The 23,740-nt window shown below is 36.8% G+C and overlaps 1 protein-coding gene across 1 annotated transcript; it reads left to right on the top strand.

The window, feature by feature from the left end:
* Positions 1 to 61: 61 nt before the first annotated feature.
* On the top strand, positions 62 to 3,678 carry LOC113281318 (zinc finger CCCH domain-containing protein 17-like). Its single transcript, XM_026530028.1, has 3 exons — positions 62 to 262; positions 440 to 550; positions 1,717 to 3,678. The coding sequence occupies exons 1-3, from the start codon at positions 197 to 199 to the stop codon at positions 3,382 to 3,384; spliced, it is 1,845 nt and encodes a 614-aa protein (XP_026385813.1). The 5' UTR covers positions 62 to 196; the 3' UTR covers positions 3,385 to 3,678.
* Positions 3,679 to 23,740: the final 20,062 nt, after the last annotated feature.

Raw genomic sequence — 23,740 nt, 5'->3', positions numbered from 1 at the left:
TTATGATTTGAGGCACATACCCACCTCAATAAACAGCCCGCAAAAAGAAATCATCCAAGCCCGAACCGTCACTAGTTTTGTTTTTCATTCTGTAAAATGTAGAATGTTCTTCTTCTCTCCGCCATGACCGCAACTTCAGGCTCCGGACTCCTCTAGTTTTGATAGAGAAATAATCATACCATCGTCATTTTATCAAATGGATATAAAGAAAGGAAATACCGATTGTGTTTATTTCTTAGCATCGCCTCTCACCTGCAAAAAGGTTTGTATCTTTCTTTATCATTTACTTTGGTTTCTATTAGGGTTTCCCAAAATTGTAAACCCCGTGGTTTAGGGTTTCTTGTTTGCTATTGGATGGGTTTCTAGGTTTGTTATTATATTTTCAGTCTATCTTTTTTTTTTTGTTATTAACATTGAGAAGGATTGTAAATCTTTGTAGGGGATGGAGTGTGAGTTCCGGCATAGTGAGGTAGCGAGGCTTAATCCGAGGGATTGTTATTACTGGTTGGCTGGAAATTGCTTAAACCCCACCTGTTCTTTTCGACATCCGGTAAGATTTTCAGTTTTTTCTTTCTTTTTTTCGCTACAAATATCTTTCAAATAAATGTGATTTGTGACATTTTCATCAGATTGTAATTTACATTTGCATATGGTCGGAAGAATGTAGTAAGATTAACTTGGCTTGTATTGTTCATGGTGGTGTACTGTTGTTTTTTGAATATTAACGGATAGTTTAATGATTTAATCTGTCACAAGTTAAGGAAAATAGTAGTAATATGAATGCTGGCGTCATTTGGGATAGGTCTGAGTTTTCTTTTTGCATATCTGACATCCATATGCCTACAAGTTAACTGGTGTTTATCTTTTGTAGGTGTCACTTTATATATATATGCAGAAATTTCTTAATAGGGATTTAGTGGACTGAGTTTTTGAAACTGGTATTTTGGTTGAAGTTAGAATAGGAGGAGTTTGGTCAAGACGAAAGTGTGATAATTTGATGATTCCTTTGGCTGTGGATTTCTGATTTCTTAAATGGAGTTCTTTGCATTTATAACATTTATGTCAGCAGGACTTAAACAAATGTATTCGTCTGTTTTTCCATCTCTGGGTGCTTGAAGACAGATGCTTCATAATGTTGGGAACTTTTGTCTTTCAATTTTGACCATGTTTATCATACTATGTCCATATTTTATCAGTTTAAACTTCAACACGTGTTTTTCGGTTTCCGTTGTATATTCATATGCATGGGCATAGGTTCCTCTGTAAGAGCTACTTTATAGAAATGTGGAAATTTCTGAATCGTTGAAGGATTTGATGGCCAAGTTTTTTAAACTGGTGTTTAGGTTGTATCTGGAATAGGAGTTTGGTTAAAGATGATTAGGAAATTTTCTGATGATTTCTGTGGAATTTTGAGTTTTTAAATATAGCTGTTTTCTTTCAAAGATATAAGAAGACTGAAGGGAACATTGTCTCTTTAATTGAATGTATTATTCTGTTTATTTCATCTCCGGGTTTGAATGCATGGAACTGTCTTTTAGTCTCGATCTTTTTTATTTAATTTATCAGTCAACATGTCTATGTTATATTTATCAATATTCAATCAGCTAAGCATACATGCCCATGTGTTATTGACTGTATAGTTCCACGACATCTTTAGGACTGTTTGTTCTTCTAGGGAGTTCGTAATGCCATCTAATCCTCTTGTTACTGTTGCAGCCTTTAGAACGACCTGAGACAACGTCTGAGCCTGCTACTGTGCCGCAACAGTCATCCGTGCCTGCTACTGTGCCACAGCAATCGTCCTTCCCTGCTACTGTGCCACGACATTCATCCGTGCTTGTTAACAAAGTCAGTGTGCCGTGTTATTTCTACTTTAACGGGTTTTGTAACAAGGGTGATAAATGCACTTTCATGCATGGTCCAAATGATGTTTCAGCTACTCCCAAAGTACCGAAGAAAGCTCCAGTAGTTAACATCCATCCTCCAGAAACTAAGACGTATACGGAAAGTATTAAAGTACAACCTGCAATTGAAGCACCGTCCAATCCAGTTAAATGTATCACATCAAAATCAGCTGTGAAGGTGCAGTTTCGACCTCAAGAAGTTGCCTCGCAACCAGTTAAAAGGAAAGTATTGGAGCGAAGCCCGTCTCTGCAGGCATCATTGCCAGGTAATGAGGAGGAACCTGTCAAGTCCGATACCCCCCGTTCAGCAGAAGATGGTAGTGAACAAAGTCCTAGCCCTGAACAAAAACGCTCAGGGGAACAAGTTGAGGAGGAACACATTGAACGAGAAGAGTGGTGGGAGTCATCCCCAGGTCTGGATGTACTAGTGGACAATGGGCTGGAGGAGTACGAGGATGACCATGAGTATGAACCAGTACATGATAGAGAAGGTGTCAGACTCCATGACTATATGCTTCAGCGCGAGTACAAGGATTCTGTTGGATATGATCCTATGGAGTACACAGGAGCAGAAGTTATGTATGTTAGTGGAATACATGACCTGTATGTTGACTTAGATGAAGAAAAGATGTTTGATTATGCTTGTGGTGCCTCCAATCAGTTGATGGACAGGGATTTGGATCATGTACCATATGAAATGAGAAAAATCTTGCCTAGGAAAGTGGAAGTTAAGGGCAGAAATGACATGGATCTTCGGGATGAACTAAGGAGACGTAAGAGGATTGAAGGTTATCAACCGTACAACCCTAGAAGGTATGGCCCAACTAGTCTGGAAATAAAAGGCAAAGAGTACCCTAGACTGCTTGGCATGAGTCAGCACCCTCGCCCTCGACAACTGGCATCTGAAGTGAGTCATAGGACGATTGGGTATGGTAGTCAAGATCGTGACGTAAGTGGTGTCGACAGAAGAAGCTTACTGAGCCTGTCAGAAACTCGCCGAAATAGTTCACGGCAATATGAGAATGAAAACAGGCGCAGACCACATTTTCTTCCATCTGAGGTTTCCCCCAAGGTCCCTGTTAATAGGAAAAAGAGAGGGCGACCTGATACTTCTACTCGCGACTTGTTTACGGAGGAGAAAATGAAACCTACGGAGGCTGGAGGAGGAAAGAGGTTTGGGAGCAAAAGGCATCGAGTCACTAAAACGAGGTCATTGGCGGGGGACTTTGAGGGGCCAAAACCCCTAAATGAGATACTCAAGGAGAAAAAGATGTCGGGTTCGGTGAATGACAGTAGTAATAGTCCAAGGTCGAAACAAGAAAATAATCATCACGTTGGTGATGAGAGAAGGGATGATGAATCTGTTGAGAAAAATTGGATGGAATCGGTGATTGACGAAGATGAAGAAGATGGTTATGAAGATTATTATGACGGTGATGATGGTGGATTCGAGGAGAAGTTGGCTAACATATACTCTTGAGCAGCAGGTTGTGTAGGTGCTAACAAACTCATTTACACTTAGAAGATGATTTTAACTGATAATAGATGATCGGAAGACTTTTTTTTTTTTGGAAGGAGCGCTGGGAGTTGTTTGTTGGGGTTTGATGATTGATTGACACTATCATGCTGTATAGGGGAAGGTCATATGATGGTGAGTCAATGAGTTTCTGGAATTTGCTGTTTTTCTCTCTTGCGGGGTTCTTTTTATTACTGTTAAAATTTCTCAGAAATCACTATATTCTAAATTTACAACAGAAAAAAGTCTTTCAATAGCTGTGTATGCGGAAGCTCTGACATTCTCAGTTTTGTCTCCAACAAGAAGTAATACTAGAGTCCGATTTTATGCACACTGTAACGAGTATGCACGTGGCATTTTAGACTTCATGACTGATCTAATTTTATGAGCCAAGTAACAAGGGTAGAGATTCAGATCAAAAAAAAAAAAAGGTAGAGATTCTAAAGTGGTAACGGGTCAACCGCTAATTAATCAATCTTTTTTTTCTTCTTTTCTTTTGATGGAAAGAAAAAGCTAAAAGATTTCCATTAAGCACAAGACAAAGCAGAGCTAAACAATACATGACATTTTTACAACTTCTAATCTAGAAGACTAGAACGGACACACATAGGAGTTCGGAACTCCATTTTCTAGCACAACTATTATTTCTAGCAAACTTAACAAGTATATCTGCTACTTGATTACTTTTCCTACTTTTAAAACACACATGGACATTACCTAAATACTTGAGTAAGTGTTGACACTCCCTAACAACATTACTATCTTCCTATCTGGTGATGATATGAGTTCCACTTGTTCTTTCCATAATTTCTTTGTTGTTTCCCTCCATAATGACATTCTGCAGCTACAACTGGATGATCCATTGAAGAGTTTTTAGAACTGTAATTGCTTCAGCTTGAGCAACATCTCTAACCCTTTCTACCAAAGTCCAGACCTCCATCATCCTTCCTGTAAAATCCCTTATAATTAGAGCAATACCGGCATGAAAATTATCAGGAAAAACAGAAGCATTAATGTTAATTTTCAGCTTTCCTACAGGAGGTGGTTTCCAGTGCTTGTTGTCAGTGCATCTGACCACATTTTTGTCAACTATATGGTTAACAACCCGATCCTGGTTACTACTAAAGTTAGTGTGAATATTGCTTTCATTGCAGTAAGTAATGATTCTGTGTTTTAAGCTTGAGCTTGTGCATCTGATGTTGTTGAAGATCAGTTCACATCTGGACTTCCATATAAACCACATAATAATGACTATTAGGTTTTTTATTTTAACTTTCTTGTTGAAAGAGATGTTGTTATCTGAATTGCACCAACTTTTTAACCATTGCCTGATGTCTGTGACATTACTTAGCTCTTGATCAATTTCAGGAGATATTGCATTCTACACACTTCTAGCATAATTGCATTGAATCAGAAGATGAATAATATTTTCTGCATCAATGTTGCATCTTTGGCATTGCACCTCCTGATTTTGAGAATGCCTTGCATATCTTTCATTAACAGGGATGATACCATGAGCTACTTTCCACAAGAATAATTGGCATTTATTTGGAATCTGAAGATGCCATATGCTGAGCCAGAATTTAGCTCCATCTTCTTTGCTAGCTAAGCTTGGATTCTTCTGGCAGAGAATTGCCTTATAGGTGGTATTGACCGTAAAGTGTCCACTTTTTGTAAGAGACCATAAAATTTTGTCTTCATTCTGCATAGATGGTCCGATGTTTAGAATCTTCTTCATCTGGTCTTGGGTGAAGTATTTTTGTAGCATATTTAGGTTCCGGTTTTGAGTATGATCATCAAACAGCTCAGTCGTTGTCATGTAGTATGGGTACTCATCATAAGCAGAGAAATTTTGTTGGATTTGCTGAGCAGTGTAACCCTCTATCCAATAATATCTGAGCACATAAACAGTTTTGCCATTTTCAATCTGCCATAAATGGAATTGCTTCACCCAATTAATGCCAGTACATATACTTTTCCATATGGCATTTCCATTGCTTGAGAAATCATCTTGAAGAATATTTTCCTTTTCAAAATGTTTAGCTTTCAGAACTTCAACCCATTTTCCTTCTTTTTCTTGAAATAATCTCCAAGTCAGTTTTGTAATCATTGCTTCATTAAAGACATTTAGATTTTTTTAATCCTAGACCTCTCCATCTTTTTGGAATGCTGACACTTTCCCAAGATTTGAAATAGCCTCCCTTACCTTGTTACTTTTTCCACCAATATCTTCTTTGAATGGCTTCTAAGTTGTTTATGGTTTGATTATGAAGAATGAAGCAGCTCATTTTGAATTGTGCCATTGAGTTAGTGACATATTGACTTTGTATGCTTCTGCGTGCTTGATTACAGTGTTTTAAAACCCGGACCGTCCGATTCGCCCGATAAACCGGTGAACCAGTAAGGAAAAAGGGTTGGGTCACCCTTCACCCACTAATCTATTCAAAAACCCGATGAACCGGTCGGTTCAACCAACGAACCAATTAACCCAGCTGGGTTTCTGCCAGTTCACCAAATTTCTTCTCCATCAAAATTTCGAGTTTTTTTTTTCTGTAAATTTTTTTTCGTTAACAGAAGGGATATTAAACTCCCTCTTCGTCAATGAATCACAAGAAAATTGGTTTATAGAAGAAGATAAGCATAACTAGAACTTGGATTTGTTTATTACATTAAATTAAACAATGGAAAAGGGAAGTGTTAGAGCATAGCTCGGTCGAACTCGCATGCGTTGCTATATCAAGCATGTTTGTCAATGTTAGTGATCAAAACTATAAAGTCTTGATTTCTAGCCTATTAGCTAAGTCTCGGACTAGGATAGGAAAAGTGTAGTTGAGCTCAAAGACTTCATGGCGATTCAACGACAACGACGAAGATCTACACCAAGGAACCGTGGAACTTCATCAACAAAAAGGTATGTGAAGACTTGAACTTATCTATCACTCGAAAGTCTATCTATTCTTCTCCTACTTCTTATGAGACAAAATTCGTATGCTATATATACTAGATCATACACACTTGATATTTCGAGATGAGTATTCATTGCTTATCTTTTACTCGAAATCATGTGTTGGTAAAGCGTTTCGCTTTGATCAAGTTTATCTTCACCTAGTGACGAAAGTCATGAAAGTTTCAATCACTTTGGAAATTGCTTTGACGAGAAAGGTTTGTTGTTCTTCACTACTAAATATCGCCCTCTGAGAATGTTTCAATGATTGAAATGAGAGTTTAGATTATATAACCATGTATTCCTTGAACCGAAGTTTTTCAAACTTTGTTGATCAAGAGAAATCGGTAGGATTGTAGAATTGGCTTGCCAAGTCCGCGAACCCAGTCCGCGAACTGACGGAAGTTCTCGACCGAGAATTTGTGCTGGGATTTCCAAATAACTCGTTTGCTGTTAAGTCCGCGAACCTAGTCCGCGAACTTGTTTGTGGCTTAAGAGGTTATGATCTAAAGATGTGCTCTGAACATGAAACATTAATTATTAAAGAATGCTTTATGCAAACCGTGGATATAATGTTCATGAGCCGATTCTAATCGAATCAAATCATCTTTGCTTCAATTGTGTCTTGTGTAGTTACATAAGATCTCATAGCAATTGAACAACTCTCTAACTAGTTCATTTGAGTCAATTGGACTAGTTATGGTGAAGAAGAACATGATTAATATGAGATGCTCATATGGTTGACCTTTTGGGTTATCATGTTGAACCAACATACAGTACTCGTTTGGGCATGGTTTCACGAACCCAGTAAACGTGTACCTAAGTGCATGTGACAAGCTATGTCTTTCGATCTAACGGTCGAGAGATATTGGCTTGAATCTAAATCAGGTTTTCATCTAACGATGGATAGAGTTTGCTTTGTACCTAAGGCAAAAACCCTGATTTGAAAGGCTATATATATGAGACATCTAGCTAGAGCAAAACTTAATCCCCACACGTATGTGTGATACTAGTACGCTCGCTAAAGTCGATCTCCATTAACCCTTGAGTTTTTTCTCTAAATTCGGGTTAACGACTTAAAGACTTCATTGAGATTGTGAAGCCAGACCGATACTATTTTTTTCGTAGTTGTGTGGTCTGATCTTACTTTTCTATCGTACGAGTACAATCTATTGATTGGCTTAAGAACGTCCGAGTTCTCCGATAGGTAAGATAAAGAAGACACGAACATCTTCGTCTCACTGTTCGTGATTCCTCGATAATCCTCTTGTGTAGTCAGGAAGGATTATTGAGAGGTGATTGATTAATCTAGGATGTTCTTCGGGAATATAAGACCGGATTATCAATTGGTTCCTGTTCACCTTGGTTATTATCAAAAGACGGAACAAAACCTGGGGTTTATCTGTGGGAGACAGATTTATCCTTTTGATAGACTTTTCTGTGTGAGACATATTCGTTTATTATCAAGTCTGTGATTTTGGATTGCAGCAACTCTTTGTTGTGGGTGAGATCAGCAAAGGGAATCAAGTACGCAGTGTCCTGCTGGGATCAGAGGCGTAGGAGTACAACTGTACCTTCTATCAGTGGGAGATTGATAGGGGTTCAACTATAGATCAGTCTGAAGTTAGCTTGGATTAGGCTAGTGTCTGTAGCGGCTTAATACAGTGTGTATTCAATCTGGACTAGGTCCCGGGGTTTTTCTGTATTTGCGGTTTTATCGTCAACAAAACTTCTGGTGTCTGTGTTATTTCTTTTCCGCATTATATTTTATATAATTGAAATAATACAGGTTGTGCGTTAGATCATCAACTTCTCTAATCCAACCTTTGTTTGTTGATTGATCCTTGGACATTGGTCTTTGGTACCGTCCAAGTTATCTCTCTTTGATAAAGACTCGCAGATTTCTATTTGCTTGAGTAAAGATCAAATCGAGAGATTGAGATAATAACTCCTTGAGATACTTTTTATCTAGATTGAGTCTGACTGTCTAGTTGATTCTCTAGCAAAGTATTTCGGAGTTAGTCCATACAGATTGCTAAGCGAAATATTGGGTGGTGTTGTTAGACCCCCGCTTTTTTCAATTGGTATCAGAGCAGGCAAACACGCTAAGACCTCATCAGTCTGTGTTTCTAGCGATCTGACTCTGTGGACAGAATATCATACGCATACCAAAATGCCTCATAAAGCTGTCAACTTTGTCAAGTGTCTCGGAAATACCTCAAAGGGTCACTCCTTAGATGATTCTTCCGAATCCCGAGGTAAGAAGAATGTCTCATTTTGTGAAAGGCATTCTTCCTCCAATGAGACGTTGGACATAATGGCAAAAGCTGAAATGGAGCTCACCAGAATTTCAAAAAATTCTACTGAGTATATTAATCTTCAGGATCATGGAAAACTCATTGATGAATTTGAAAAGTCTATTGATCGTGAACAAGTACTCTATGACATTATAGGGTCATTCTTTAAGGAAATTGAGAAACTTCTTCAAGAAAACAATCAACGGCGTGAAAAGATTCGTATTCTTGAAAAGCTGGTAAAAGAAGGCTCAATTAGAGAAGAAGTGTCGATCAAGACGCATTCATCGAATCTTGACAGCCTTCGTGTTGAGAAAAAGGAACTTGAAGCATCTTTTGTCGTAGCCCATGAACAGTGCAAATCCTTGGAAAAGGAAAACTCTGTTTTAAAGAAAAGTTCTTCTGCACATTCTAATTCTCATGAGTTACTGTACAGAATTAAAGTTTCTCCTGATGAAGATTGTGTCAAGAAAAGTTTTTATAACTTACAATCTTCTCTGGTGGCTATGAAGGTTAAACAAGTGCCTGTTGTTACTTCACCTCCACGAACCTGTACCTTCTGTGGAAAAGGAAATCACTATGCTATCCATTGTTTTTCCAGAAGGAAACAAGTTTCTAGATTTCACAAATTGCTTCTTTCTATTGTCAATGGAGTAAATAGGCTGTCTGCCACTGCAGTGAAACATAAACCCACAGAAAATCAAGAATCTTATAAACATGATCACAGGGCACAGGTACATTCTAAACGAATAAATTCTCACATTTGTGATGAAAATACTCTCTATGTTTATAAGAAAGTCTTTGGTAAATCTAAATCTAGAAAATGGATTCCTATCCACTCTGATCCTCTTGAACCAGTGACAAGAGGTCCTAGGTTTAGTCCTCAGAAAGAGTCTTCAGAAGGACATGCCAAACATGTTGTGTCTCATTTTTCTGGAATGAGGGATAACCAAAGAAGGAAGGCTAAACGAAATCCATGGTATTTAATGAGCTAAATGCTCATACTTGTGCTAATTAATCACAAGGTTGATCTGTCACCCATCAAAAATCCTAGTGGTGTGAGAATTGAATAGGTGTACTCTTGGCAAAGTAATCTTGATTATCTAGCTAGTTTCTTATCGTTCTTAGATGGATAATCAGTCATTTACTTTTACATGAGTATTTTGTCTTAGTCCTTAAAAACTTTTTGTTAAGTTTGTGTTGTCTTCTTCTTGTTTTTTATATCTTCGAGTTTCTGTTACGAGGTCTTTTGCTCTACCCGTAAGGGTTTGTGTATGGTTTTGGGATTTGTCTCTTATACCTACCTTTCAAACCCTAATTCTCTCAAACCATTTATATACCCTCCATATTGAGTTAAATTCTTTCACTCTAGGTTTTTCTTCAATGGCTTCTTCTTCATGGGACTTGCCTGAAGACTTTCTTGATAATGGTATATACTTTGAGTTTGATAAAGAGAAGGGAACTCTTGTTGAGGTTGAAAGATCCTTTCCTCAATCTCCTGTTTCCTACTCAGATATTGGGGAGAAGATTCCAACTAAAGTGGTTATTGATTCTCAGCAATTGGTTGGAACAATTAAGTGCCTTGATGTTGTAAGAGCCAAATTGGAAAAGGTTAACTGTAATCTTTCTCTCATGAAGAACATTGTTAAGGAGTTTCCTAAAAGGGTTGTTTCATCCAATGTTGTAGAGGTTACTGATGCTTGTGAGCACAATAATCACACGGCTCATGAATCTGCTGGACCGTTAGTTTAATTTTGTTTGTGTCTGGTTCTTCTTTAAGAGTTTTGATTTAGATACCTAGTATGTCTTCTTTTTAGCTTAGTTGGAAGAATAAATAGTGTTTTGAATAGTGAAGGTTGTGACTACACATAGCTGTTTTGTTTCATCTTCTTATGATTCCTTTTAGGTTTATTTGTTTTAAATTCTAAAAATATTTGGAGGATGATCGTTATTGCATTATTTTAATGGTTTGTTATATTGCAATATTTTTATGGGATATGTATTGTTTGCGTCAGTGAACTTGAAGGTCCCATATTTGTGTCAAAAGTAAAGTCGTTCATGATCGGTATTTGTTTATGGGTTTAAAGGACGGATGGACTTTTGACATTTACAAAAGTTAAGCCTATGCAATCATTTATTTTGATGAAAAATAGGTTAAAATATTTTGTATTACAAGGATAAAGTCTATTATGTCATTATGCATATAATGATGCAATGATATAATAGATCCTTGTATGTTATCCACGATATTGATCTTCATTGATCCATTTTTATGTTTACCGTGAAGGCTCCATTGTGTGTCTTATGTTGAGCACCTTACAACTATGTCGATTAACCTTGGCTTTGTTGGTTGTTCCGTAGGATACTATATGTCGAGCTTTATGAACTAAATTAATCATCCTTGGTTATTTAGTTTGTACTCCATAAGCTTTTTTCTTATGTTGAGTACATATACGGTTAAGATGGTCATGTTCTATGATTATCTTAGTCGGGGTTCCATAATCTCTTTTATGTTGAGCCCAGAATAATTAAATTAATTACTTTGGTGATTAGTTTGGTTGTTTGCTTTTCGATTAGATTAATTATAGGTTCTCTTGTAATTAATCTAGTTGAGTTCTTCATATATTTCACAAGCTTTTGTGTTGAGTATATGAACGGCTACACTATCATGTTTTATTGGTTAATGTAGTCGCGTATTCCGTAAGGTTTTCCTTATGTTGAGTACTTGAACGATTTTGTTAGTCACCTCCATATGATTAACTTAGTCGTAGCCTGTTGCTCCGTGAGTTTACTTGTGTTGAGCACTTTCAATTAAATTGATCACTTTTGTGGTTTTGATTTAATTGCGTATTCCAATTAGAATATTCATGGGTTTACTTGTGAGTATTTTGGTTGAGTTTTGGGTATAAAAAATCATTCACATGGTTTTTGGTATCCAAATAAAAATCCTTCTTTTATTTCGAAATTAAGGTCGCTCATGTTGTTCTCTTGGGAATGACATCAAATGGGGGAGAGTTCTTTTGAACTTGTGCTTAATGGTAATATCCTGCGGGGAGTGCGGCTGTGGAATTTTAAAGGGGTTATCTTGCGTCTTAAAACTCCTTGATGAATGCTGTTAGCTTCGGCTATAAGATTGCATCTAAATTAAGATGATGTGTTTTCTTTCTTTTGGTCATGAAATGTCTCTTGTGGAAATTTCATTATGAACCCGTTCTTGTACCTTTGCCAATTTTATTGACAAAAAGGGGGAGAAATATTGTAGGTCACACTACAAATACATATGGTTTTCGGATCATTGTGTAAGGGGGAGTGGTTTCCATGATCGAGATGGAGTATTGACTAAGGGGGAGTGATACACATCACCATAGTATTGTTGTTAAAGTCGTGATGCAATTGGATTTGATGTTCATAATAATACTATGATATTGTATAATAATGATCGAGAATCTCAATTTCTCTCATTGTTATTGCTACGGATCTTCAACAACGGTGATACTAAACTTACAACCTTTGGGATCATTGGAGTACTTGGAAGGACGAAGATTTCAAGGAACGTTGAAGATTGGACTATGGAATAGGAGCCACTAAAGTTTATCTTTTTTGTATTCCATATGTATTAATAGTTTTGTCACTAAAATTGATAAAGGGGGAGATTGTTAGAGCATAGCTCGGTCGAACTCGCATGCGTTGCTATATCAAGCATGTTTGTCAATGTTAGTGATCAAAACTATAAAGTCTTGATTTCTAGCCTATTAGCTAAATCTCGGACTAAGATAAGAAAAGTGTAGTTGAGCTCAAGGACTTCATGGCGATTCAACGACAACGACGAAGATCTACACCAAGGAACCGTGAAACTTCATCAACAAAAAGGTATGTGAAGACTTGAACTTATCTATCACTCTAAAGTCTATCTATTCTTCTCCTACTTCTTATGAGACAAGTCGTATGCTATATAGATGATGATATTTTTCAATGATGTTGTAGTAAGATGATTCGTTCACTCAGATTTGTTGAGAATTTGTTTTAAGACTTAATAAAGAAAAAAATATATATACACAATTTTTCACAAGATGAAGAGACGCTGAGACGCGGGATTCCACTACTTTTCATATTGTTATGGTTCAGTCATTAACTCTAGACAATATATGTCAAACAAAAGAAGTTTTTACTCTAGTTCTTTGCCAAAAATAGATTTCGTAAAATATTATTTGTAAGTTAAAAGCATGACGCATCTAAAGTATTTAGAACTAAGCATGCGGTATCTAACAAAATAACAAATAATTAATAGAAATCATAAAAAAGTTAAATCTATGCAAAAAGTCAATAAAAGAATTAATTCATTTACCACAATCATGAAAAGTTGCTTCCTCCATTGTCCCAGTGATGGGGTCTAGCTCCGCATGGTGAAAACACACTCAAAGGAATTTTTCATTGCTCAAAAAGGTGTTTACAAGGAGAAAAGGTATAAAACAGGGCCTTTGTAACAGTTATAATTGTTACAGATACAACAATAAATTGTTACTGACGATGTAGCTTCTACGACTGTCACTATGTGTCGCAACCACTGTAGCTATACGACCCTCGGCTAAGTGTCGTTGTCACTGTTGGAAAACGACTGTCCTGGTAAGTCTATTCTTCGTGTTCTTCATCTTTACAGCAGCAGAAATGGAGTTTCTGCAGCTTGATTTTTCGACTCTGTGGTGCTCTATTCCTCTCCCAAACTCTCCATTCCCCCTCTACAACATCCCAGCATCCCATATATACTGGACAACATCAAAAATCTTCGATCATTAATCCGAGTAATCCACATTAACTCTGCCACCTCCGGATTATATTTTTATTCCTTTTTCTTCAATGCATGCGTATATTGGAGGCTTACACACGCCATACTCGTTGATCCTCATATCAGTCGGAGCAAAACACTGCGTATCCACATGCCAGCTACCCAAAAATATCACCAAAATCCCGAGAATAAAGCCACCGTGTATGACTGCCCTGTTTTACTTCTAACAAATTCTCCAGTCAAATCTAGCTGAATCGAACGACTGTACGACGTCTGTTACACTCAGAGGAACAAACCCAATCAACTTCAGCCGTTGAATCTCCTTAAAACTCCTCCAAATCCAAAACAGGGATAATCGGGTTTTTAAAAGAAAAATACGCAACTCCCTGACTTCTTCAATATGAATCTCCAGCCAATTATAACTCAAAACGTCGATCATACCATGCTTGTTAAGCCTAAACAGGCCTTCCCATGAAATTTCAGCCATTGAGTCTCCTTCAATTCTGCCCAAAACGCGAACCCTAAATTCTGCCATTGTTGCACATAGTTTCCCGCCAAACTGAAAACTCAAATGAAGGGGGGGTGTGAATAGCAGTTGGTGCCCCTGGGGTGTAAATAGTAATTGGGGTGCCCCTTAGTAATTGAGGTGCCCCTTAACCAAAGTGAGAGTCCGCATAGCAAATATCCTCCGGGGGGTGCTGTAAACAACTTTTCGAGCCGATTTTTCCAAAAATGTTTGTTTCCCAAAAATGCCTACAAACACATAAAATACCAAAATTAGTATAAAATTGAGTGCTAACAATGTAGAAAATTGAGGACAACTTAGACACAAAAATGTGTCTATCAATAGACTAGACCATACACACTTGATATTTCGAGCTGAGTATTCATTGCTTATTTTTTACTCGAAATCGTGTGTTAGTAAAGCGTTTCGCTTTGATCAAGTTTATCTTCACCTAGTGACGAAAGTCATCAAAGCTTCAATCACTTTGGAAATTGCTCTGACGAGAAAGGTATGTTGTTCTTCATGACTGAATATCGCCCTCTTTGAATGTTTCAATGATTGAAATGAGAGTTTAGATTATATAACCATGTATTCCTTGAACCGAAGTTTTTCAAACTTTGTTGATCAAGAGAAATCGGTAGGATTGTGGAATTGGCTTTCCAAGTCCGCGAACTGACGGAAGTTCTCGACCTAGAATTTCTGCTGGGATTTCCAAATAACTCGTTTGTTGTTAAGTCCGCGAACCTAGTCCGCGAACTGGCGGAAGTTCTCGACCCGAGAATTTCTGCTGAGTTTGGAAAACTCAACCGATGAACTTAAGTCCGCGAATTTGTTTGTGGCTTAAGAGGTTATGATCTAAAGATGTGCTCTGAACATGAAACATTAATTATTAAAGAATGTTTTATTCAAACCGTGGCTATAATGTTCATGAGCCGATTTTAATCGAATCGAATCATCTTTGCTTCAATTGTGTCTTGTGTAGTTACATAAGATCTCATAACAATTGAACAACTCTCTAACTAGTTCATTTGAATCAATTGGACTAGTTATGGTGAAGAAGAACATGATTAATATGAGATGCTCATATGGTTGACCTTTTGGGTTATCATGTTGAACCAACATACACGTACTCGTTTGGGCATGGTTTTCACGAACCCAGTAAACGTGTACCTAAGTGTGTGTGACAAGCTATGTCTTTCGATCTAACGGTTGAGATATATTGGCTTGAATCTAAATCAGGTTTTCATCTAACGGTGGATAGAGTTTTCTTTGTACCTAAGAAAAAACCCTGATTTGAAAGGCTATATATAGGAGATATCTAGCTAGAGCAAAACTTAATCCCTACACGTCTGTGTGATACTAGTGCGCTCGCTAGAGTCGATCTCCATTAACCCTTGAGTTTCTTCTCTAAATTCGGATTAACGACTTAAAGACTTCATTGGGATTGTTAATCCATACCGATACTACTTTTATCGTAGTTGCGTGATCTGATCTTACTTTTTTATCGTACGAGTACAATCGATTGATTGGCTTGAGAACGTACGAGTTCTCCGATAGGTAAGATAAAGAAGTCACGAACATCTTCGTCCCACTGTTCGTGATTCCTCGATAATCCGATTGTGTAGTCAGAAAGGATTATTGAGAGGTGATTGATTAATCTAGGTTGTTCTTCGGGAATATAAGACCAGATTATCAATTGGTTCCTGTTCACCTTGATTATTATCAAAAGACGGAACAAAACCTAGGGTTTATCTGTGGGAGACAGATTTATCCTTTTGATAGACTTTTATGTGTGAGACAGATTCGTTTAGTATCAAGTCTGTGATTTTGGGTTGCAGCAACTATTTGTTGTGGGTGAGATCAGCAAAGGGAATCAAGTACGCAGTGTCCTGCTGGGATCAGTGGCGTAGGAGTACAACTGTACCTTGTATAAGTGGGAGATTGATAGGGGTTCAACTATAGATCATTCTGAAGTTATCTTGGAGTAGGCTAGTGTCTGTAGCGGCTTAATACCGTCTAGACTAGGTCCCGGGGTTTTTCTGCATTTGCGGTTTCCTCGTTAACAAAACTTCTGGTGTCTGTGTTATTTCTTTTCCGCATTATATTTTATATAATTGAAATAATACAAGTTGTGTGTTAGATCATCAACTTCTCTAATCCAACCTTTGATTGTTGATTGTAGTTGATTGATCCTTGGACATTGGTCTTTGGTACCGTCCAAGTTATCTCTCTTTGATAAAGACTCGCAGATTTCTATTTGCTTGAGTAAAGATCAAATCGAGAGATTGAGATAATAACTCCTTGAGATACTTTTTATCTAGATTGAGTCTGACTGTCTAGTTGATTCTCTAGCAAAGTATTTCGGAGTTAGTCCATACAGATTGCTAAGCGAAATATTGGGTGGTGTTGTTAGACCCCCGCTTTTTCAGGAAGAAATACATCAATTGGGATGAGTCCTGGCGGCGGAGGAGCATAGAAGTGTAAATGGAAAATATTAATCAGAATCAAGAAATGAATCAATAAAGCTTGATTGATTTGGTACATGTTCGCGGCAAGATGTTGATACTGTCTGCTGTTAAACGAGTATTGAAATAAGATGAAACACACGCAAAGAAATGTAAACAGGTTGTTAGGGCTCAATGGCATAAACTATGAATTGGAATTTATATTAGGGGCAATTATGAGGGACTGAACATATGAAACACTTGGTTGTCAGATTAATGACATTTTTTTTGTCTCACGCTTCTTATCCCTGGTATATATCGTGTTAGGTCTTCATATGAAAGTAAGTACTATGTAATTTAGTTGACCCAGTGACCCCGATTGAACCATTGGTCAAACCAGTTGACCCTGATCCAGTGATTTTACTGGGTCAACACCGGTCTGGGTATTAAAACATTGCTTGATTAGTCATCCCTGATTGCCATTGTAGAAGTCTGTGTTGCTTTTTGTCTGGACTGTAGTTGAACCCTAATCAATCTCACACTGATTCAAGGTACAATTGCGCTGCTTACGTCTTTGATCCCAGCAGGATACTACACACTTGATTCCCTTAGCTGATCTCACCCACAACTAAGAGTTGCTACGACCCAAAGTCGAAGACTTTAATAAACAAATCTGTATCACACAGAAAAGTCTACAAGGATAGATAAATCCTTCTCCCACAGATAAACCTAAAAGTTTTGTTCTGTCTTTTGATAAACATCAAGGTGAAAAAGAACCAATTGATAAACCAGACTTATATTCCCGAAGAACATCCTAGTATTATCAATCACCTCACAATAATCTAAATCGTATGGTAGCGAAACTAGATATTGCGGAATCATAAAAGATGAGACGAAGATGTTTGGGATTTCTTTTTATCTTGCCCTATTGGAGATATAATCTCAAGTCAATTATTCAATTAAACTCGTACGAAAGAAAATGGAAAGATCAGAACGCTCAACTACAAGAGAAGTAGTTTCGTCTGGCTTCACAATCCCAATGAAGTATTTCAGTCGTTAATTGACAGGGTCTCGAGAAGAAACCTACGATTAAAGGAGAATCGAATCTAGCAAACCAACTATTATCATACAGGAGGTGTGGGGATTAGTTTTGCACAGTTTCTAGACGTCTCCTTATATAGTTTTCAAATCAGGGTTTGCAATCTAAGTTACCTTGGTAACAAAGCACTCAATAATCACCGTTAGATGAAAATCCTGATTTACCCAAGCTAATATCTTTAAACCGTTATATCGAAACTTAACTTGCCACACACAAATGAAATGTATTCATTTAGGTTTGAGTAACCGTACCTAAACGTGTACATTGGTTGGTTCACAAATGGTTGACCAATAGTTAGCCATATGAGTGCTTTCATATCAACCGTATTCATCTTTCTCATAACTAGTTCAAATGACTCATAATATCTAGTTCAAGAGTTGTTCAATTGCTTAGGTCTTTATACATAGACACAATTGAAACAAAATCGGTTTGATTTATTTGAACCAATTCATGAACAATATACCCACTGTTTACAAATATTGCAGTCCTTATAATTTATTGTTTTAAGTCCATGAACTACATATTTGAAAAATAACCAACTTGGGTACGCGTATAGGTATACGTACCTTAGCTACCGAATTTTGAGTTGGTTTTAGTTTCCAAACTCAGCAGACTTTTTCGGGTGAAAAAGTTCCGCCAGTACGCGTACGGGTACACATACCTAAGGTGACTGGTTTTTGAGTTCGTAAACTTCAAACCCAGCAGAATTTCATGGACGTGAACTTCCGCCAGTATGCGTACGGGTACGCATACCCAACCTGTCTCCTTAACCAATACCGAATGCACACATATCCACACACTTGGTTTCCGGCACATGGATTTATACACAAATGTGCGAACACACTAAATGCTTACATCCATAGGCGATTACATATTCTCAACTCTACATTTCAATCATTGAAACATTCTTCTATAATGTTATAACAGTCGTTAGACATGAAGAATCGACTATCGTCATCAAAGCTATTTTCAAGATTGAAACGTCATCATGACTTTCGTCACGGGTAAAGATGAAGATGGTTAAAGCAAAATCTTACCAACACGTATTTCGAGAAAAATATAGGCGAGTAAACTCGGCTCGAAATAGCAAATGTGTATGTATGAAAACTATCATACTTATACGACTTTGTCTCAAGAGTATGAGATAGAGTAGATATACTTTTGAGTGACAAGATGAGTTCAAGTATCCACATACCTTTTGGTCGGATGAAGTTCCACCGGTTCCTTGAGTAGTTCTTCGTCTTTGCAAGATAATCACTATGGAGTCTGGAGCTCAACTATTCCTAATTATCCTAGACAAAGACTTAGTCATAAGTATACTAGAAATCAAGACATATAATTTTGATCACTAATATTGATAAACATGCTTGATATAGCAACGCATGCGAGTTCGATCGAGCAATGCTCTAACATGATCTGAACCAGAAGGTATGAGGTTTTTGAGAATAACATTGGGAAATAAATCCATACATGAAGAGAAACATAAGGTTATGTCTAGTTTGGGTCTAACTGGATTGAGTTGAGTTCTGTGATTTGACCATGTGAAAGGACATCTTGTGTATGGGATATCTATGAGACCCAATGAGGCTACAATGTTAACAATTATTGGGTGAGATTGTGTAGGATTGATAGAGTAACTCTGCCTTTCATAGCTGTAAATTAATAGTAGAGTTGAAGTCTCCCATTATAACCCATGAAATGTACATATTTCTTCCCATTTCTTGAATGAAACTCCATTGAACATGTCTATCACTTTTATAAGAAGAGTTATACAGACAAGTTAGAAACCACTCACTGATAGTTTCACCATTTTTTATGATCAAATTAATCATATAGTTAGAAGTATGAATAAATTCTAGTTCCAAGACATCTTTCCATAGTAATGCCAAACCTCATACTCTAATTCTATCTTCATTGCACCAAACATTAGGATATTTCATTTTTTTAGGAGATATGAAGCTTTTTTCACAATGGACTTCGTTTCAGATATGAAGATAATTTCAGGATTATAGTTAAAGATGCAATTCTTAAGATGGTTTCTAGTTAATTTTTTTCCTAAGCCTTGTACGCTGCATGCTATGATTTTCATTTTGTATATGAAATTGAGATACGATTTATTGAACTGGGTATTGAGAAAATAAGTTTAGAAAGTATATAGGTTAAAAGATAGTACCGATGAATTTCATTGTCCTGCATCCGAGTCTTGATTGTTGATGATATATTTGTCTCAGTCACAATTTTCTTGAGATGACTTACTTCACTTTCCTAAAATTCTTCAGCCATTCGATTAGAGCTAACTCTGGAGCTGTAATTTTCCCTAGTTCTTTTGAACCTCTTAATGTTTCCACTGCTGCTGCTTTGGCCTCTTTCATGGTTAATGTTTTCACTTGAGTTTCCTTCTTCTTGGAAATACTCAGTGTAAACTGAGTTGCAGTATTATGTTGGACTTTCTATTCTTATTATTCTTTTCTGGAGAGATTCTGGTAGGAGCATCATCAATGTTACAGTATTCATTTATTGTCATATTGTAGGGAATCTTGTCTAGGAACCTGAACAACTTATGGGATAAATTTCTAACATCTTTAGCCTTGTTTTTGCAATCATCATCATTGTGATCAATGATAAATCAAGCTGGACACAATTGATGGGGTTGCTTCTGATAGTAAAAAGGAATCCATTGGGTGCAATCTGCAGCGTTCTGAGCTAAGACTCCTCTTATGAGTGACCTTGAGATATCAATCATCTTCAGGATCCAACTCTTTAACTTCACCCAATATAATCCGCATTTCATGAACCACTGAAACATTGAGAAATTCCTGTTGCAATTCTTTGTAGATGAGCCAAAATTGTTGCTTATCAAAAGGGATGTCTCGATAGTTTTGAGTTGGATTCCATGACTTAATGATCTATGGGAAACCATCGAAATACCATGGTGCTTCAGTTAAAACCCATCTCCAATCCTCTTTTGATTCAAAAGTGACAGTGAATAGGTTTTTGCTTTTCCTTCTTAGCTCAAAATTTCCAACCCTATTTCCCCAGATCAATCTAGCTTGTTTTTCAGCAAAACCCCTGCTCATGTTGGTGTGAGAGATAACTTTTACGATAATGCTACTTCCATATCTTTGAAGGCAAATGCTTAGTCTTATTTGAGCAACATTGATAACTTATTTGATGTCATCAGAAGACTTATTTGAGGTTGAATCAAGTTGATTGGTAAGGCTGTTGACATCCTCATAAGCCATGACTATAGTTGAATGTTTGAGAATTTGAATGCATAATAAGATGATGATGTTGTTGACTAACAGATTAACTGGATTTATAGAGATTTTCCAGATTCTTATCTTTCTACGTGTTTGATTCAATTTGAGACGTGTTCTATTTGTCATAACAACATTGACATATATCTAGAAACAAGAAAAGAAACCTGCAACTTTTTTCATACCATCGTTTAATCGAGAATGCGGAATCTTCGAAGTTGCCACTGAATCGAGAAAACTCTCGTTGACTGGGACAAACGTCTGAAACATCAACACCAAGGTCTTAACAAGGCAAGAAAACTCGATCGGTATCAGAACCTGTAAGCCATAAAGAAAAAGACAGTACAATGAGGGATACATTGAAAACTTTAAAATGAAAAGAACAAAAGCAGAGGGAATCTAAGATTTAAAATTGAAAAGAAGTATTTATGGGTAAGAGAATTTTTAGAGCACTGCTCGGTCGAACTGGCAAGCGTTGCTATCTCAAGCTTGTTTGTCAGTGTTAGTGATCAAAACTATAAGTCTTGATTTCTAGTCTACTTATAGTGATGTCTCGGACTAGGATAGATTGTGTAGTTGAGCATTAGACTTCACGGCGTTCATCAATTGAAGACGAAGAACTACTAAGGAGAGCTTGTGGAACTTCATCAACAAAAGGTATGTGGAGACTAAAACTCATCTATCACTTGGAAAGTCTATTTCTACTCTATCTCATATATTGAAACATAAGTCGTATTACTATATAGTTTTCGATTATGCACATTTGAGATTTCGAGCTGAGTTTAACTCGGTTACATATTTCTCGAAATATGTGTTGGTAAACTTTTGCTTCAACCAAGTTCATTTTATATTCTCGACGAAAGTCAAAAGATGATCACGTAGCATCTTAATACAGTGTGGTGTTCAAAGCTGGACTAGGTCCCAGGGTTTTTCTGCATTTGCGGTTTTCTCCTTAACAAAACTTCTGGTGTCTGTGTTATTTCTTTTTCGCATTATATTTTGTTATATAATTGAAATATCACAGGTTGTGCGTTGAATCGATCAATTGGTAAATCCAACCTTTGGTTGTTGATTGAAATTGATTGATCCTTGAATGTTGGTCTTTGGTACCGTTCAAGTTATTTCTCTTATATTCAATCAGTCTCGCAAATTCCTATTTGTTGGATTGCAGATTGAATTAAGAAATTGAGATATAAACTCTTTGATATACTTTTTTATAGATTGAGTATGACTATCTAGTTGATTCTCTTGAAAGTATATTGAAGTTTGTCTATTCAGATTGCCAAACGAAATATTAGGTGTGGTTTTAGACCCCCGCTTTTTGAATTGGTACCAGAGCAGGCAAACACGTTTAAGACCTCACAAGTCTGTGTTTGTAGCGGTCTGAATATGGACAGAAGTGTCGTCTCTAATAAACGCATTACCAGAAACAAAAGGTTTGTTTCTATGAAATCTATTAAAGAGAAAGATTTGTCAATCTCGAAAATAGACGAACCTAGTGTTCCAACGAAACAAACTTCCATTGACAAGTGTTACCCGGACTACCTTACTGACGAGTATGACTCTAAAGTTGAAAGGGAAGCAACCAAAAGAGAGTGCAGTGATTATAAAACTTGTTAGAATCCAGGCTGATAATGTCAACCTGTTGAAACACAAATTCAATGCTCTTGTTGGTTTGGTAAATGAGCGTGACTCTCTTCTAAAGGTCCTTCGATAGAAAAATACCTCAGTCTGTTCTTCACGAACTCTACTTGAGGAAAAACTCAAAGAGGATGCTTTGGAAATTGAATGTCTTTTGAGTAAACTCTCTGTTCAAGAATGTTCCAAATAGTCCGTTATACCAATTGCTTCTGATTTAACTGTAAAAAATTCAGTTCGAAATGCAAAATCGAAATCCCTTCCGGTTGAAAATGAAGTGCTTGTGTCTTCCTCTAATCAAGGAATATCCACATCACGTGGAAGGAAGGCATCTCCCAACGATGGTGTTAAGACTTTTCTGTATAATCACTCAGGTCATCAGAAAGTGTGTCTCTTTTGTGATTCAAAAGGACATGGTGAACAAAGGAGGAAATCCAGGTTGAATGACAATTTTATTGTTCGTCTTCAACACACCTTAAGATTTAATTCTTAAAGTTGTAACTGACATTCGTATGTCTAGACCAATTGGTTTTAGTACTCACTCTGTGTACCCTACCAGGAAAGTCAGTTTAATGTGTTCCTCAAATGTTTAAATATGAAACAGTCTTCCTACACCAATTCGTTTAAGAAGAACTCATGGATCTTCTTCAATCAAAAAGGGAGATAAAGTTGTTCTTGATGTGAAAAAGGTACCAGAAGAAGGAGGCAAAAAGGAAGAGCTGGAAGACAACCTTAAAATGATAATTGAAAGTTATAAAGAAACTATTAACAGTTTGTCTATTCCCTCTAGTCAAGATTCTTTAGGTAAGAATACATATTATGCGTCGTACTTTGATGATAGTAAATTTTATGATAACTTTTCGCATCATAACGGTTTTCCTCCAAAGACCAAGAGAAAGAGGTTTAACCGAAAACAACGTTCATTTGATGAGCTCAAGGCTCATACTTGTGCTAATTAATCACAAGGTTGAATTCTCACTCACAAAAATTCCTGGTTGAGTGAGATATAATTAGGTATACTTGTTGACAAAGTATTTTCTGATTCTCTTGCTATTTTCTTATCGTTCATAGACGAAAAATCATTCACAAACACCTTTGCACAAGTATTTGTATTATGTTGTGACAAATATTTTCAAGTCTTTTGATATTTTATTGTGTCAAAAATACTACTCTTTTGCTTAAATTTTTTTCTTTCGTGAAAATATAAAATTTACTGAGTTAAAACTTGTGAAATTAGTCACGTAGCAAAACATTGGTGTACAAACAATTTTCCTTTTTTTTTTTCTTTTCGTTTTTCGCTACTTGGTTTCAAGATTGTGTTTGTACGGGTACCCATGTTACTTGTCACAGACTATC

This window comes from Papaver somniferum, chromosome 5 (assembly GCF_003573695.1).
Source record: "Papaver somniferum cultivar HN1 chromosome 5, ASM357369v1, whole genome shotgun sequence".
Lineage (NCBI taxonomy): Eukaryota > Viridiplantae > Streptophyta > Magnoliopsida > Ranunculales > Papaveraceae > Papaver > Papaver somniferum.
This window is presented reverse-complemented; position numbering and strand designations above follow the sequence as displayed.

Coding starts and splice junctions, on each gene's coding strand:
- LOC113281318 (XM_026530028.1), top strand. CDS start 197: ATGGATATAAAGAAAGGAAATACCGATTGTGTTTATTTCTTAGCATCG. Junction 263..439: donor CGCCTCTCACCTGCAAAAAG/GTTTGTATCTTT, acceptor AAATCTTTGTAG/GGGATGGAGTGTGAGTTCCG. Junction 551..1,716: donor CCTGTTCTTTTCGACATCCG/GTAAGATTTTCA, acceptor TTACTGTTGCAG/CCTTTAGAACGACCTGAGAC.